The following is a 16,631-nucleotide window of genomic DNA, read 5'->3' as shown; positions in this document are numbered from 1 at the left end:
TACTCAGAAAGAGATCATGTCGGTAGCAACATTTCATTCCCTAGACATGTGAGTGCTTATTGTTATTGGAGATGAAGATTCACCAATTGAAGTTACACCAACTGTAATAATTACGCGTCATGACATGCGCAACACACATAAAGAAGCTGACAACATTGTTGCCCATCAAATTGTTAGTATAGTAAAGGAAAATGATGGAGGCATTTGAGTACTTTCAGACGATACCGATGCTTTGTACTTCTTCTTCACCATTACCTTGAACAATTACGGAATGACCTGTGAAAGACAGATTATTGACAGATATAACAGCCACAGTCAACAAATACAAACGTATAGGTCCAGATTAACTTGCAGCACACGCACTATCAGGATCGGATTCTACTACTTGCTGCTACGGTATAGGTAAGGGCATAGTATTGAAGGTACTGAAAGCGAGCATCACTCGTGTGTGTTTGAGATGAAACATCTGACTACTCGACAGTCAACCGAGGATCAACTCGTTTCATTTCGCAATGTTACAACACGGAAGTTGTTGACGACGACATGTCAAAGGTTCTACAGAAGGTATTAAGATCTAAGGTTAGGAAAGCGACATCGTGTGCACCAAAGCTTGCTTCTCTACCCCCAACAACAGAGGCATTTAATGACAATATCAAGCGAGCACATTTTCAAACGTGTGTTTGGAATTGTGCAGTTAAATCAGACTAACCAAACCTGGACCCGTTTGAAACTGGTTGGGAAAAAAGGACACGCGATCTTTGGTACCAATAATGTTACCAAAACAAATTTCTGTGGCCTCATATGATGTGCTTAAAATGATAAAATGTTTATGTCAGTCAACTACTCAATGCAACACTCTTGCTGTCGTTGCAACAATGCGCATATGTCATGTTCAATATTTAGTAAATGTCAAGCATAAGAAAATTGCTACAATAAGCAAACAAAACGAATATAAATCTTTGAATTAACAAACTAACTTCTCTATTTAAGTTAGAACTGATGTAATAATTGTTCTAAAGCTATTAATACATACCATAAACTACAGTGTAGTTTTAAAGAAAAATGCTATTGTTTTTATACATTTGTAAACGATTGTGCCCGTTTTATTTAGTCTGTTATTTAGTTAATTTATGCTTTTTGGGCGGCCATATTGGACGCCATCTTGGTTAATATATGTCTTTATAATGCTATTTGTGATACCTATATTGCATAAATACATTGTTATATTAAAAAGAGATGCATGTGCATAAAAATTGATGGTATTTGCAACAAAACCTCTCTCAATGGTCAATTATTTTAGTTTGGCGGCCATTTTAGACGCCATGATGGCCTAAATATGGTATGAAATATTTTAGAATTGATCGGTTTGCAATATAAATGCTTTATGGTATATTTTTGCACAGGAATTGAATCATTAAAACAAAATTACGAGTTAATTGATGATTTGGGTTAAATTTGGCGGCCATCTTGGACGCCATCTTGAATATCCCGATTTCCCCAAGGGTGGCGCGAGGCCATCAAACGGATTCCTTAACTGGAGGGTCAAAGCTACTTCAAAACCTCAAAACATGTTCTATACACTCCGATGCAAGGTACTCGACTTCCGCTGCCGGACTATATAATCCAGTCTTTCAACTGCATCTTATGTTGTATTGAATCATACCAGTCTATTTCCATATTAAATCCAGTACCTCAACTACATCATGTCGTATTAGAACGTACCAGTGTTTTTTTCAATATTAAGCCCAGTTCCTCGACTGTATCGTATGCCACTGCATCTTAGGTTGTATTAAATCGTACCAGACTGTTTCCATATTAAGTCCAGTACCTCAACATACTACTTCCATATTTAGTCCAGTATCTCAACATACTATTTCCATATTTAGTCCAGTACCTCAACATACTATTTCCATATTTAGTCCAGTACCTCAACTTACTATTTCCATATTTAGTCCAGTACCTCAACATACTATTTCCATATTTAGCCCAGTACCTCAACATACTATTTCCATATTTAGTCCAGTACCTCAACTCCATCCTAAGTTGTATTAAATCGTACCAGACTATTTCCATATTAAGTCTCGTATTAATCTCCCTTTATAGCCATCTCTCCCAAATAGTTCATGTATAACAAGTGGAGGAGGAAAGAGATCATTGGAATGATAGGTGGGTTAATTCTGAAAGCTTCAAGTGTCGAAGTGCCCGGTGGCGTGGATGCATTGGAATTTTTCAGTGAAACGTGAACGATAGCAGAGAAATAGAAATATCGGAAAGGAAATGTACATATAACTAAACCGATGAATGGTTGTATTGTTTTGTTGCTGTATTGCCTGTTGTTCAATGCGAGTATGCGCAATATAAAATCTATCACGAATCGGCATATAGGACTTGATCGAACTGCTATTGAAAAATTGTAAGGCGTAAGGCAACAGCGCCGTTTTCAGTCACGTGTTTTGTAAGACATCTTTCCTTAAAGGCTTAAAACGGACAGGAAATATAAAGCCAATAGGGGGATGAGTTCATAAAGCTAATTTAGTCTGGAGGCTCCAAAAAACGAGCGACTGTGTGGAGTAGTGGTGAATATGTAGCATTACTGAAGCATTAATTCGCTCGTTAATGGCTACACCACTATAATGCTGTTAATTATTCATCTTAATCCACAAGTGCTATTGGTTAGTGCATGGTTTCGAAGGGGAACAGACCAGGATGGTTCGTGAAATAGATAGCATCACGCACGGAGGCAAGCAATTGGAAATAATGCCCTGAACTTCCAAACTAGCTTAGACCGTAGAGTAGTTGATATTGTGAATGTTCTTGTGTGGTTTGTTTTTTCATGGAATTATAATGTGAACTGCTCCAGGTTTAATAACAAAATATTAATCAAACGGGGCAAAAAAAGTCGTAATTTATCATTGTTATGACTGTGGAGTTAATTGCATGTTATGCTTTCCGCGGACCTTTTCTGCGTCTTGGGTGATCGTGAATGCCGTGGATAATGAGCAGTATGCACGAGCATGACTCGACTAAACGACCCATCTACCTCGCGTCCGAGGAAGTGGATGCCCTCTCTGACGACCCGACAATGGCTGACAATGACCAAACGCCCGTCGTATCGCCAACAGAGACCCTTCCCGTCAAAAGCTTGGAGGACGAACCGTCTTTTGACGAAGAAGACCGAATCGTTCTGAATGTTGGTGGGGTTCGCCACGAGACCCACGTGGCTACGCTAAAGAAGATTGATCGCACGAGGCTTTCAAGGTTAGCGGAGCAACACGAGGACGCGACCAGCCAGAAGGATGTTTATTTCTTTGACCGCCATCCTGCCGTGTTCAACTCTATTATCGATTTCTATCGGACAGGTAAGCGCTTTACAGAAAACACAGATTTGTGACAATGTACCTTTTTCAGAATATTTGCAGACGATATTTATGTATCCATCGCGTCTAGTTTTGCTACATGTACAAAGAAAAGAGGCGGCATTCAATTTTGTTCTCTCCTGAACTTATGCCGATAACCAGATAATACATCTTCGCGTTCTAAAATATAATTGAAAATTTACATATATTACAATACAAAAAGGCATACACAAACAAAATTATGTAAGCTAAAAAATGACGTGTAAAAAGCAAATATTTAGCTTGAGGTGACGATGTTATATTAAAGTAAATGTGTACGTAGGGGTTTCGTACACAAACATTTTATATAACGCCATGGTAACTGTTTTCCCTTGGTATATTAAATATGATAGCTAAAATTCGTACCATGAATTTATACGAAGTAAAATTAAGTAACTTGTTATGTTATGGATATAATAACAAAACTAATCCACAGCAAGTACAAGTTTGCGCTCTTTTTTTTACATTTTGGCAGATTGTTTCAGATCTTTCTTAAAGCTGCACTCTCAAATATCGATTGTGTAGCCAGCTTTTTAAAAAAAAATGTCTACGAACCTTTTTTTCGTAAATGTCTGGAAACCATGACATAAGACAAGACTGTTGATAACATAGCAGATCGCAGTTTCATATTTATGTTCAAGAAATTATGGCTTAAAGCATTGCTTACGCTTTGAGAAAAATGAACTTTCACCAATTTTCAAAACGACTGAGATCTGTTCTAATGTGAGTTATCTTATATGACTGAATTGAAGGCATTGATGCCAACATCAGCTGATCCTGAGACAAAAACAATAAAAAGGTCAAAACTGTCAATCTGTGAGAGAGCAGCTTACAACGTTGTTGACGTTACCATTGCTGTACAAGATACAAGATACAAGAATCTTTATTTTAAGTCGGGTATGTGTTAACAAGAAACATTAGCTCAATGAGCTATTTTCCCAAGAGTTAAGTCATAAAGTTTAACTGCCAAATGAAATTACTACACGATCTACTTGCAGCGGACTTAAACGAACCACCTTTTGAGTATGTTAACCGTCCAAATACAGGTTGTTTTCGATAAAAATGGCCGAGGAGTTCCGAATGTAACCTATTTCACCTTGAAAGGGTAACACTGTTGTCGTAAATAACGTTAATTGTTAACGTTTACTCAGTTATGAAACAATCGGCCAATTGTCAGATGCAAATGAATATTTGCAAGGTCATTAACATCGTTCAATTGAGATAATTGCTTTAGCCTAACATTAATATTTCAAACTGAGAAAATTGTTTGAAAGAGTGCGACTGCATTTGATTTTCTCGTGTTATCCAGGTAAATTGTCTTCGATAAACTGCAACGATTATCGATATTGTCAGGGAGCAGACGAAATGCTGATGCACAGAAAACCATTAATTAGATTTTAAAATGGGAAAATAGCATGATAGTTACTGGCAATGTCGTGCCATTCACCTTGTTATCATGTCCCGCATTTTTTGTTCAGTTTTATTATTCAACCAGTCGTGATAAATTGGATCAAAGTGTAAGTTATAATGGTCTGTATGCATACCTGTGTTTTATAAATTATTAAGTATAACCTTGACGGGAATACAATGACTCAATATCCATACCTAACCTGGATCTCCCCGGTTCTTGCGGAAAACTGTTCGGCCCTTTAAGGCCTGTTTCTTGAGGAAAACTGTTCGGCCCTTTAAGGCCTGTTTCTTGAGGAAAACTGCTCGGTCCTTTAAGGCCTGTTTCTTGAGGAAAACTGTTCTGTCCCTTAAGCCCTGGTTCTTGCGGGTAACTGTTCGGCCCTTTAAGGCCTGGTTCTCGAGGGAAACTGCTCGGTCCTTTAAGGCCTGTTTCTTGAGGAAAACTGTTCTGTCCCTTAAGCCCTGGTTCTTGCGGGTAACTGTTCGGCTCTTTAAGGCCTGGTTCTCGAGGGAAACTGTTCGGCCCTTTAAGCCCTGGTTCTTAAGGGAAACTGTTGGGCCCTTTAAGCACAGGTCCTTGCGGGAAACGGTCGGACCTTTAAGCCCTGGTTCTTGCATGTAAATAGTTGGGCACTTTAAGCCCAAGTTCTTGTTTTTTATGGAACTGTTGGGCCCTTTAAGCCAATGTTCTTGAGCACCCGTTTTTGAGGGAAACTTATGTCTTATGAGCCCCGGTTCTTCAGGAAAAATGTTGTGGTTCTTGAGGGAAACTGTTGTGGTTCTTGAGGGAAACTGTTTTGCGCGTTTGAAGCCCCGGATCTCGAGGGTATTTTTTGAGCGAAAATAGTGGCCATTTTAAACCCATTGTTACAAATTACGCTAAAATAAATAAACTTCTCGAGAAACTTACAACGCAAATGAGGAATCCAAGATATCCTACGAAAAATAAACTATTTCTCAAGTTCTTGGCGACAATTTGCTGAAATGATTTACGCAAATAAGGATTGTTTTCAAGGTACATGTATCCTACACAAATATTTTTTATCATGTTACTGGTTTCATTTTGCTTGGATCTGAAGAGACAAAATTAAGGGTTTTCCAAAATATCCATGCTCCCCAACACTATTTCTCAAGCTTTTGGCGATATTTTGCTCAAGTCTTAAGAGACAAATGAGTTTTGTACAAAATATCCTACTTAAGCTTTTTGCGTCAATTTGCTCAATCTCAAGATAATAACTTACGCAAGTAAGGGCTTCTCAAATTATCTTAATAATCACAATTACTATTGACATCACTTAACTGGAAATACCATATTATCAGTTTTCAATTCAATCGAACAAATTCTGAGTCCTTAGTACCCTTTTTCACAACTTCTAGTTTAGTTAAATAATATGTTATTGCATATGTACACTATATGGTTACCATTGCAACATATACATATACAATATTGTATTGATATACAATTAGGTTTGGCCACCAGTTATAAATAGCATTATAGAACGGCCCTCCCCCAGTGTGTCATTATGACGACTGGATTGAAAAGTTATGATAAATTTTGCATGCGCATACTAGAATACATTTGATACAGTACAAGACGATTTTCATTTTTTGAAAACTGGATAGTATGTACGACCTTGAACTATATTTACGTACAGTCTTAAGTCGGAGTTCAGATTCAAGTGGCAAAACTGAAAATCTCGATTTCATCGTAATTTACCTTATTGTTGAGTATATATGTTGAATTTTTTATGCATCTTCTTACTTTTTGAATCTAACAATTTTTTACATAAATTTTGTTAAAACGACAATGGAATAAAGATGATTTTGTGTAATTTAATAAAAGGTTGTTTGGTTTTTTTTAAATCTGAGTCCAGACTAAGACCTGAGACTGTTCGTAAAAATGGGCTCTGTACTGTAGGAGAAAGGTGGAATAAACAGAGAAGGAGAGTTAAAAAGAGAAACATCTACATTACCTTCTACAAGTAATTTTACCCTAAAATATAAAGCACAAAGGGATCTCGATTTTTGCACAAATCACGCGGTCGAAGACATGTGTGAAATATTGCAAAGTCAGTCTAAGCTTCAGTACTCGTAGCCTTAGAACAATTTAAGACAAACACCCTCCGAAGATTATCACAGTCTTAGACCATAAGCATCTGAACTAAACTATAAGCGGTTTTAATGATATTATAAATTGGATAATTCATAAGTTTTTGCTGTAGTGCACACCGGTTTCTTAACAATCGCCTTTGTTTTAATTTTCCTCCATTTCAAGAGTATTGGATGTGAAGAAGAAAATAATATAGTGAACTATAAGCTTACAGCCCACGAGTTATATATGATTTTTTAAACAGATAAAAAAAATTTGTTAGCGTAACCATGTGAAAAGCATGTCGACTTTTATTAGAACAATAGATATAGTAATACTGACAGTAGCAGGCAATTGTTATTTTCTGCGTCCTTGATTATTTTTTTCATGGTAATTGTAAGTGCAATTTCGAAACTGTGCATCAGATGTTTAAGGTAAATCAAATGAATCATTTTAAATTAAAGATTTGTATCTAAAAATACGAAACTGTCATAAAATCCGTAAACTCAGCATTAAAGTCCCTTGAGTTGACTGCGCATGCGAAATGATGATTTTTCATATCTATTTATAGCACAAATAAAAAAAAATATTTTAACAGTATTAGAAATAAACATGTGAAGCTAACTCTAGAAACGGTATTTTAAATACTTGATTGATTTTTTGGACACAATTTAACCTTGAGCTCCTACACACACAGTCTCGCCGTTTTATTTGTTTGGCGATATTCATCACAAGGATCGAAATAAATGTCGTAAAATTCTGCAGAAGGCTTCAAATGAGACAATAGTGCTGTAATTGGGAGAATATTATTTGGATTGGAATCGGCCTTTATGTGGGCTATTGTTTCGCTGTCAAATAATATAATATTCTTCAAAACCTGGGAGTTTGATCATGGTTTATTGGTCATAATCAAAATAAACTTTAACTATCTAGTTTTTACTATGAATGAGTGTTGTTTATGTGCTTATGTTGGGATAACAGTCGATTGTTATTGACACAAAACAGTTATTGGGTGTTAAATAAGAAAATGCCAGGCACTGCTTATCACTTAGCGTAAATTGGGCCTTATTGGATTGCCCAATCAGGTGCGATCTTCATTAGTTCACAATTTTAACTATAGGCAATCATACGACCTTGACCCCTAGTCTCAGTAAGTGTAAGAATTATTTCCGGCATAACCTGTTCTAATGAGAATATATCTTCAAAAAAACGTAAATATTTCTCCAACCGCTTTCCCTACTAATAGGCATAGGCTATTAATAACACCTAATTGATACACAGAGATTATCAAGGCGCGGATAAATCCGTTGACGTCATTTCCGAAATAACTATTTCCGGTATGAGTCACTCGAGAATGACGTTAATCAGAAAATGACGTCATTTAAAAAAGAAGACTAATGGTGTGCTTTTTAACTTGATCATTAATAATTAATGCTTTTAGTGCTGCTGTTTAATTTGTTGACTAGGGATACATAAATATGATTTGATGTTCAATGGCATATACCCGACTGACTTACTACCAGTAATTATCTGAGTCAATATACCGCTAGTCAATATTTGTACAATGTTCCCTGAACTGTGAAACCTAATGTTATAATATCAAAATTCAAATACAATGTAATTAACATACCAGTGCATATCATAAACTGTAAAATATACAAACACATCAATCGAATACATGACACATTGGCACTACAAAATTCCAATATTGTATTTTATTCGCAACTGCCATGAATAAATCATAAAGCGTCCATTAGAGCAGCGTAGCCTGTTTTCATAACTGAATCAATGTAAAAGCTTTGAATATTTGAAACATTTTAATGAAGGCAGAATGTTTCTGAGACAACAACGCAGAAATCAATTTATGTTTTGACAATATATCGTATAAAATTCATAAAGTTTCGGATATTTTCTTATAGACTCCTTATACAGATCTTCTATGTTTCGACAACTCTTGTATAAACCGATCTACCATAACATTTGTATTGAATTTGAAATTCATCTGTTTGCATATTCGTATATGAACAACACACATACTAATCCATTAATGGAAACATAACAGATATTTGCATAATACCTATTGCATTTATTCATACATTTTAACACACATCTGTTCATTGAACTTGCATATGGCTTATTTAAAATGGTTGTTTGTTAAGAATTTAGTCACCTCTTGATATGGCTGAACTTGTTGTTGACGAATCTCAAGTAGCTCTCCCCCGCCCAGCCCATTTAACAATCTGATAATTAAACACACTTCTGATACAGAACTATTCACTGTTTGCCACTTGGGCAAAACATTTACTGTAGGCATTGCTAATGTGATCTGAAATGTTCTCTGGAAAACTGGAATATTAGAAAACAAGAAAGGGGAGATGAAGAGATTTATCACAGTGGTCTGGGCAAATCAACACATTGATCTTCTCGTCTTGAGACTGCTCCCTTTGGCACAAGAAATGCTTGAACAGCTAAGAAAACTAGAAATAATAGAATCACCCTTTTGATCAATTAGACAAGCAAAATAATTTGAGCAAGACGAAAATTGATACAATGCAATGTGATACGTTCAAGTGTGAATATAAATATATATAAATATATCATAATTCGAATCAGGGTAAAGATATATCATAATTTGAATCAGGGTTAACGTGAGTGTAATCGTTCTGATAAGTGCTGGAATTAAGTAGGGTGACATGAATTGATATACCCCATATAAACATATCAAGAGAGTGCCAGATTGTCAGAAACATATGTAAAAGATTAAATTAAACATATATCACCATCCTCCCGAATGGCAGCCAATAAAACATTTCGAATTAAATGTCTGCGAGACAAATTATGATATATGTGGAAAATGTTCCATAAACATTAGGTCGATATCTGTATTCGTCTATATTCGTAATCGTCTTCTTTGAGTTTACAAATGCCTTTTTCAGTAATCTCATCATTGCGGTAGACCCGAGATTGGTACCCTGTGTTTTTTATCTTTTAAACGTACACGACTGGTATGAATAAGTAACGGATTCAATCACACTGCTTTCACCTGACAAAGAAATAACCAATGCGTCTGGCCTGCGACCAGCCTAATTAAAAAGGCTGCACATATTTGTTGTTTCTCGTTTTAGCCGTCTTGCTAATATTTCTTTATAAAAACATGATTTATATCGGTGTTTTAACTATTCACGAACATCAAAACGGTTCAGTTCCTACAAAGTTCTAGAAAGTAAATATGTTATGGATAAATATTTACTTTTTTACAAACCGCGTCTAATAACGGAATGCTTCTGTCACTCTTATTAAATTTGCAAGATAAATTGAAAATAAACTGCATAACACTATCATGTAAACAATTTCAGGTGATCGTTTTGACATACAGTATTTTAGAATTCGAACGTAAGTGACATATTTTACAAAGTAACAAATTGTAATGTTATTTCGACTATTTTACATATTCTTTATTTGCTAGAAAACTCCTCCTAAAGCTCACCGACATTATACTAGTTGCCTGATACAGGGCTTGTATTTAACTGAAGCCGTTAGTTGCAAAGTTATTATAAAATCGTAAAATTCGCAAGTCGATGGTCATTTTCTATAAAAAAAAAACAACCTTAAAACTATGTGAAATTTACTTCCAAAATGACAATAAAATCTTAAAATTCACAAGTTAATGGTCATTTTTCCTCAAAATATGTGATATTTACTGCCCATATGCATACTTTGTTTTGCTTGAACATTTAAGTTCATTCAAGTTTCCATAACTTTTTTCAAGATTCATATTAAAACCCTGCATATGATTGCTTGAATACTTTAAAAGAATAGAATAGTGATAGCTGATGCAAAACATGTATGAACTATTGCGATATGAATGCTCTTTGCTGTTTGCTTTATTGTCATTGGCCAACCAAGGACAAAAGTTGTAATTTGTTAAGTTCTGAAAATGCAGCATTGTTAAGAATACTTGCTAAATTTGTTTATAATGCCACTGAAAAGCGCAAAAGTGCTTTTATTTAATTGAATTATTGCCGATAATTATCTGAAAAGCTATGTTTATATTTGTTCTTGAACTTATGCTCTTCTCATAAAACATAAATGTCAATAATGTTTTATAGTGCCGCCGTGAATGTATATAATAATTATATGCATTTGGCTACGAACATGTTAATGTTTATGCTTTATAAAAGTTATGTTCTGTTCTATTCTGTTCTGTTCTGTACGCTGTAGTTAAATTTGTGCTCTTAAACTTGAGGTGAAAAGATGCAAATTGCAAGAATGGAAACTTTTTTCAAAAAATCAAACCATTATGGAGTAGCATATCCGAAAGTGCCATGCCATTTTTACCTCATTTTTACACAGTAGAGCTAATGCACTGGTGATAAAGCTTGGTGATATGTCTTTCTCAGCTATACGGCATGCATTATGCAAAACACCATTGCCATTTCTCAGCCCGGGCAAAGAGAAACAAATGAAAGTCAATGACAAAAACAACATGATTTTCTACTATCCTGTGTCCCTGTGCTTGAAAGAATAAAGTGTTATGCATTGTGACAGGTCGTCGCCAGAGCTTCCCACTTTATTTCATATTTCCGGCTCCCATGGGAAAAAAAATGGGGGAAATGATACCAGAATATTTGCACTTACGTTTATGGAATGATACGCCAGTGATGATATCCTCGTATCTTTAAGGCATTTCGATAGTGGAAATATGGGTTTGAAGGACCATAATACAAAATTTTATTAAATACATTTTTATTTTGTTTTAAGCTCAATATTAAGCAAGAATAGTACATGTGTCCTTTCATATATGTGTAGGTGATTTATGAGCGCAGCACAACATGTAAAAAAACGCAATGTCTATGCTGTTTTAAAATCAAAATTAAGCAAGCATAGTACATGTGTCCTTTCATATATGTGTGGATGATTTAAGAGCGAAGCTTGAAAGGATTTCCACAGTGCAAAAATGAGTTTGAAAACCAAAACACAAAATGTAAAAAAAAACAAAAATGTCTACATTGTTTGAAGTTCAATATTAAGTAAGCATAAAACATGTGTATTTCCATATATGTGTAGTTTTTTTTAGAGCAAAGCCTTTCAGACCTTTTCACAGTAAAAACTGGGTTTGAAGGACCTGAACACAACATGTAAAAAAAACAATGTCTATGTTGTTTTAGCTCAGTATTAAGAAGGTATAAAACATGTGTATTTTCATATATGTGTAGTTCCTTTAAGGACTTTCCACAGTGCGAAAATGTATTTGAAAACCAAAACACAAAATGTAAAAAACAACAACAATGTCTACGTTGTTTTAAGCTCAATAGTAAGCAAGCATAATACATTTGTATTTCCATATATGTGTAGTTTTTAAGAGCAAAGCCTTTAGAACTTTCAACAGTGCAAAAATGGTTTGAAGGACGAGGACACAAAATGCAAAAAAACACCTTTATGTTGATTTTAGCTCAATATTAAGCAAGTATAATACATACACATGTCAGTGTTTTAAGAGCGAACCAGATTTTAATAAGAATTTATTAGAATTATGTCCAAAAATCATAACCGTTTTCGAAAAGTGTAACACTAATTAGCCTATTTGTGATAATAGCAATATTATTTATAGATTGGATGCATCAGTTCTTGTTCGTTTTTCAAATTATGAAGCTGATGGAGTAATGGGGTTGTTGGTAAAAAAACAAAAACTGCTCATAAGTCATCATACCTATTTTAATTCAAGCCTTCTACCATTGTATTATCATATTGTTGCTGTCAACAAGGTGCCGGCAAGCCACTTTAATGCTACATGTATACCCCTTAGTAGTAAGTTCCATGTTGATACGCTAAAAATCACGCTCAATCGCTGATTATGGCGGTCAGCTTTTTGTAATGTATGAAGCCGATTGACAGGCTTTAACGAGTTAAAACATTGTGCTACATGGCTACTCATGTAAGATTTGTTTTTATTGCATGATGCATTCGTAGCCCCAAGTAGAGAACTTATTTCGGTCAAAAGTTTGACGCTAAATTAGTAGAGAATTTATTTCGGTCAAAAGTTTGACGCTAAATTAGTAGGGAAAAATGACGTCGAGTTATATCACACAAGTGTTATGAAAGAAAATTCGTTATGGTTGTATTTCAATGGAAACAAGATAAGCCATGTGTTGAATAGGCAATAATGCTAATTGTCCTGCACACAAATATAAAACATGATTGATTGTTTTAACTTGATACATGCATTAACCAATAACGGTTTACTGAAACGATAAAACGACTCATTCCATGGCATCGATATTTCCATGTAGGGAATGACGGGTAGCCGGGTACCAGCGGGCCTGGTACGTTAAGGGTACAATTTTAATACGCGGTACCCGACCAATACTGAAATAAAATCTTACGTTTGGTGCTTGTTATGTGTTACGTCAGCGTTGTCGTCTGCTGTTTGTTGAAGTGAATCAAGGCGATGTTTCTTTCATATAAAGTGTGGGTATACCACGTGATAAATTGTGTCATAAATGCTACGTCGGAAGGCACTATTTTCTTTGAATGAATACTTTAAACTAAGATAACTTACTATTTCTTCACCATTTTAAATGAAACATAGCGCTGTCTACGATTCTTACAGAGCCCCGCCTTCGGTAGTTTGCCAGAGTTTGATTGATAGTTTAGTCTCTGAAAACACTTCGACAAAAACATTAGTTTGGAAACAGGTTTTTCACAGTGTCTGAGAAAACTAATCACCTAATCAAACTCCGGTAATGAAACGAAGGCGGGACTATAAAGCAATATAGACTGTCCTTTATTTAATTTAAAACGGTGCAGAATAAGAAAGGTTACCTTGGTTCCGATGTAGCAAATATGACGCAATTTATCACGTGGTATAAACAAACTGTTCATTCGGAGCTCCTTGGCCATTTTTTTATCGAAAACAAACCTTAAATGTATTTGAACGGTGTACATACTCAAAAAGCGGTTCAAACACTGTTCATTCGGAGCTACTCGGCCATTTTAATCGAAAACAACCCTTTAATGTATTTGAACGTTGTACATACTCAAAAAGTGGTACGTCTTTAAAAGTCCGCTGCAAGTAGATCGCGTAGTACATTGTAATTCCATTTAGCAGTTAAACTTTATGACTTAACTCTTGTGAATCTTAATTATGTTTGCAATAATACACTTCACTAGCAATCAATTTAAACTTAGATCAATATAATCAACTAAAACACACTACATTTAATTAATGATATAATTTAAAAAAAATACGAACTACTTCAACTGATGTACCGGCATACATCCGAGGTTGTTTTTGATAAAAAATGGCCGAGGAGTACCGAATGAAGAAGTTCCTTACTATTGTGACTGAGCTCACATGATTTCACAAACGTAACTGTATTTGCTTTGTTTCGGACGATATGGATACTTCGCATTGCTTTAAAAGGGAAATAAAATGTGTATTTACTTTTCTATGTCGCGTAAAATGTATATAGGAGTAATTGACGATCATGTAACCAGGTCCAAAATTTCTACTCGTTCATCCCAAAGTTCCATCCGGAACTCCTCGGCCATTTTTATCAAAAACAACCTCGAATAGATTTGGACGGTTTACATACTCAGAACTCGGTATGTTTAAGTCCGCTGCGTTTCATTCAAACGCATTCTTTCGTTCTCTTAAGATAATATTCTGCATGTTTTTATTAACAACATATATACATGTAATTGAAATCGTCTAACCTTCTCATTATTCTGCATAACGTGTTATTTAATTCTCACGGAGAGAAACTTTATAAGCTATGCTTTCGTTTCAATCCGATTCAAAATATTAATGCCAATATATAAATTGTATTTAATGTGTACGTCGACTTTTATTATTATTATATATATTTATATAGATATGTTGAATAAAATATGTTTAAACCAAGTCCGCTGCAAGTAGATGGCGTAGTAATTTAATTTAGTAGTTTAACTTCGTGACTTAACTCTTGGGAATCTTAATTATGTTTGCAATAATACACTTCACTGGCACAATCGGTACAACTATTTTGCAAATATGCAAAAATAATAATTTATTCATCTTAAATGGTAGGTTTGGAAGGGATAAGGGCATAGGCAAAAGTACCTATAAGCAAAGTTCCGTTATAGATTACTTCATAAGCTCGCCTCTTTTTTTGAAAAATATACTACAATTTGAAATACATGATTTAGACCCACTTTACTCCGATGGTCATGCACTATTATCTTTAACTGTGACTCTATATACTGCTGTAAATAACCTGCCTGGTGATAAAATTATATCCTCTAGTCATAAACATAAGTGGAACGAAGAAAACACACGCGAATTCGTCAATAAAATAAATAACGGAAAAATAGAACATTTGCAATCACAACTAGACCAGTTCGAAAACAGTGATGAAAAGCAAAATATTATAGATAGCATAGCAAGCACATTCGCCGACCTTTTTAGCGAGGCAGCCACAAATACTTTTTCCGCCAAACGTAAAAGCTCTTATAATAATAATAATAATAGCAATAATAATACGGCTAAGACTAACAAACCATGGTTCGGGCCTCAGTGTAGGAACAAACGAGTTGTTTACAACCGAGCAAAAAGGCAATATAATATTGATAAATCGGAGAATAATAGAATGTTACTCAACCGTAAAAGTAAAGATTATAAACGTACGATGAATTTCTATATTAGGCAATACAAATTTAATAAGGCCAAAACCTTAAGGAATATGCAGAAATCCCAGCCAAAAACATACTGGTCTTACCTTAAAAACATTGAAAAGAAAGTTAATGGCGAAACGCCTAGTATTGAGGATTTCCAAGATTTTTTCAAAAATCTTAACACCACCAACGGTGCCGAAAACCCAGATATCATAACCATTAATATTGATAATGACGAAGAGACACTAAATTCACCTTTAACTTCCTTAGAAATCGAAAATATGATTAATAAATGCAATAATGGCAAAGCTTCTAGTCCATCTGATAATATATGTAACGAATATATAAAGTCAACTAAACAAATACTTTTACCTATATATGTACAATTCTTTAATTGCATTCTTAATACCGGATTTTTTCCGAAATCATGGGCAGAAGGTTACATTATACCAATTTACAAACAAAAGGGATCAACAAAATCTCCTGAAAACTATCGTCCGATAACAATTTTAAGTTGCTTAGGAAAATTATTTACAGCTGTGCTTAACGAACGGTTAACTAAATTTTCGGATAAGTACAGAATTATTTCTGAAAATCAAGCAGGTTTCCGGAAAAATCATTCCACCTCGGACCATATTTTTACCTTACACTTTTTAACAGAATTATTAAGATTACAGAAACAAAAGCTATTTGTTGGGTACGTCGATTTTAAACGTTGTTTTGACTCCATCCCTAGAATTGAATTATTCCAAAAATTAATTTCAATGGGCATAGACGGCAAGATTCTTAGAATTGTGCGTAATATGTACTCGAACATCAAATCTTGCGTTCAACTAAATGGAAATAGCTCCGCAACATTTTCTTGTAACATAGGCTTACGCCAAGGAGAAAATCTTTCTCCAATACTTTTCTCCTATTATTTAAATGATTTGTACGAATTTCTGGATACTAGGAATAATGATGGAGTAACGATTGAGTATTTAGTAGAAGATTTAACGAACTACTTAAAAATTCTCGTTCTTTTGTACGCCGATGATACAATTATACTGGCCAGATCACAAAATGATTTTCAGAAATGCCTTAGT

The 16,631-nt window shown here is 34.8% G+C and overlaps 1 protein-coding gene across 1 annotated transcript in view; it reads left to right on the top strand.

Moving 5' to 3' along the window:
- Positions 1-2,740: 2,740 nt before the first annotated feature.
- The window catches only part of LOC128213114 (potassium voltage-gated channel protein Shaw-like), a 78,995-nt gene continuing 65,104 nt past the window's right edge, over positions 2,741-16,631 (top strand). The window contains exon 1 of the mRNA XM_052918641.1: positions 2,741-3,359. Within this exon, the coding sequence (XP_052774601.1) occupies positions 2,984-3,359 (376 nt within the window). The 5' untranslated portion in view covers positions 2,741-2,983. The remainder of the gene's footprint in view (positions 3,360-16,631) is intronic.

This window comes from Mya arenaria, chromosome 13, assembly GCF_026914265.1.
Source record: "Mya arenaria isolate MELC-2E11 chromosome 13, ASM2691426v1".
Taxonomy (NCBI): domain Eukaryota; kingdom Metazoa; phylum Mollusca; class Bivalvia; order Myida; family Myidae; genus Mya; species Mya arenaria.
Note: the sequence above shows the minus strand (reverse complement) of the source record. Positions and strands in the feature narration are given on the sequence as shown.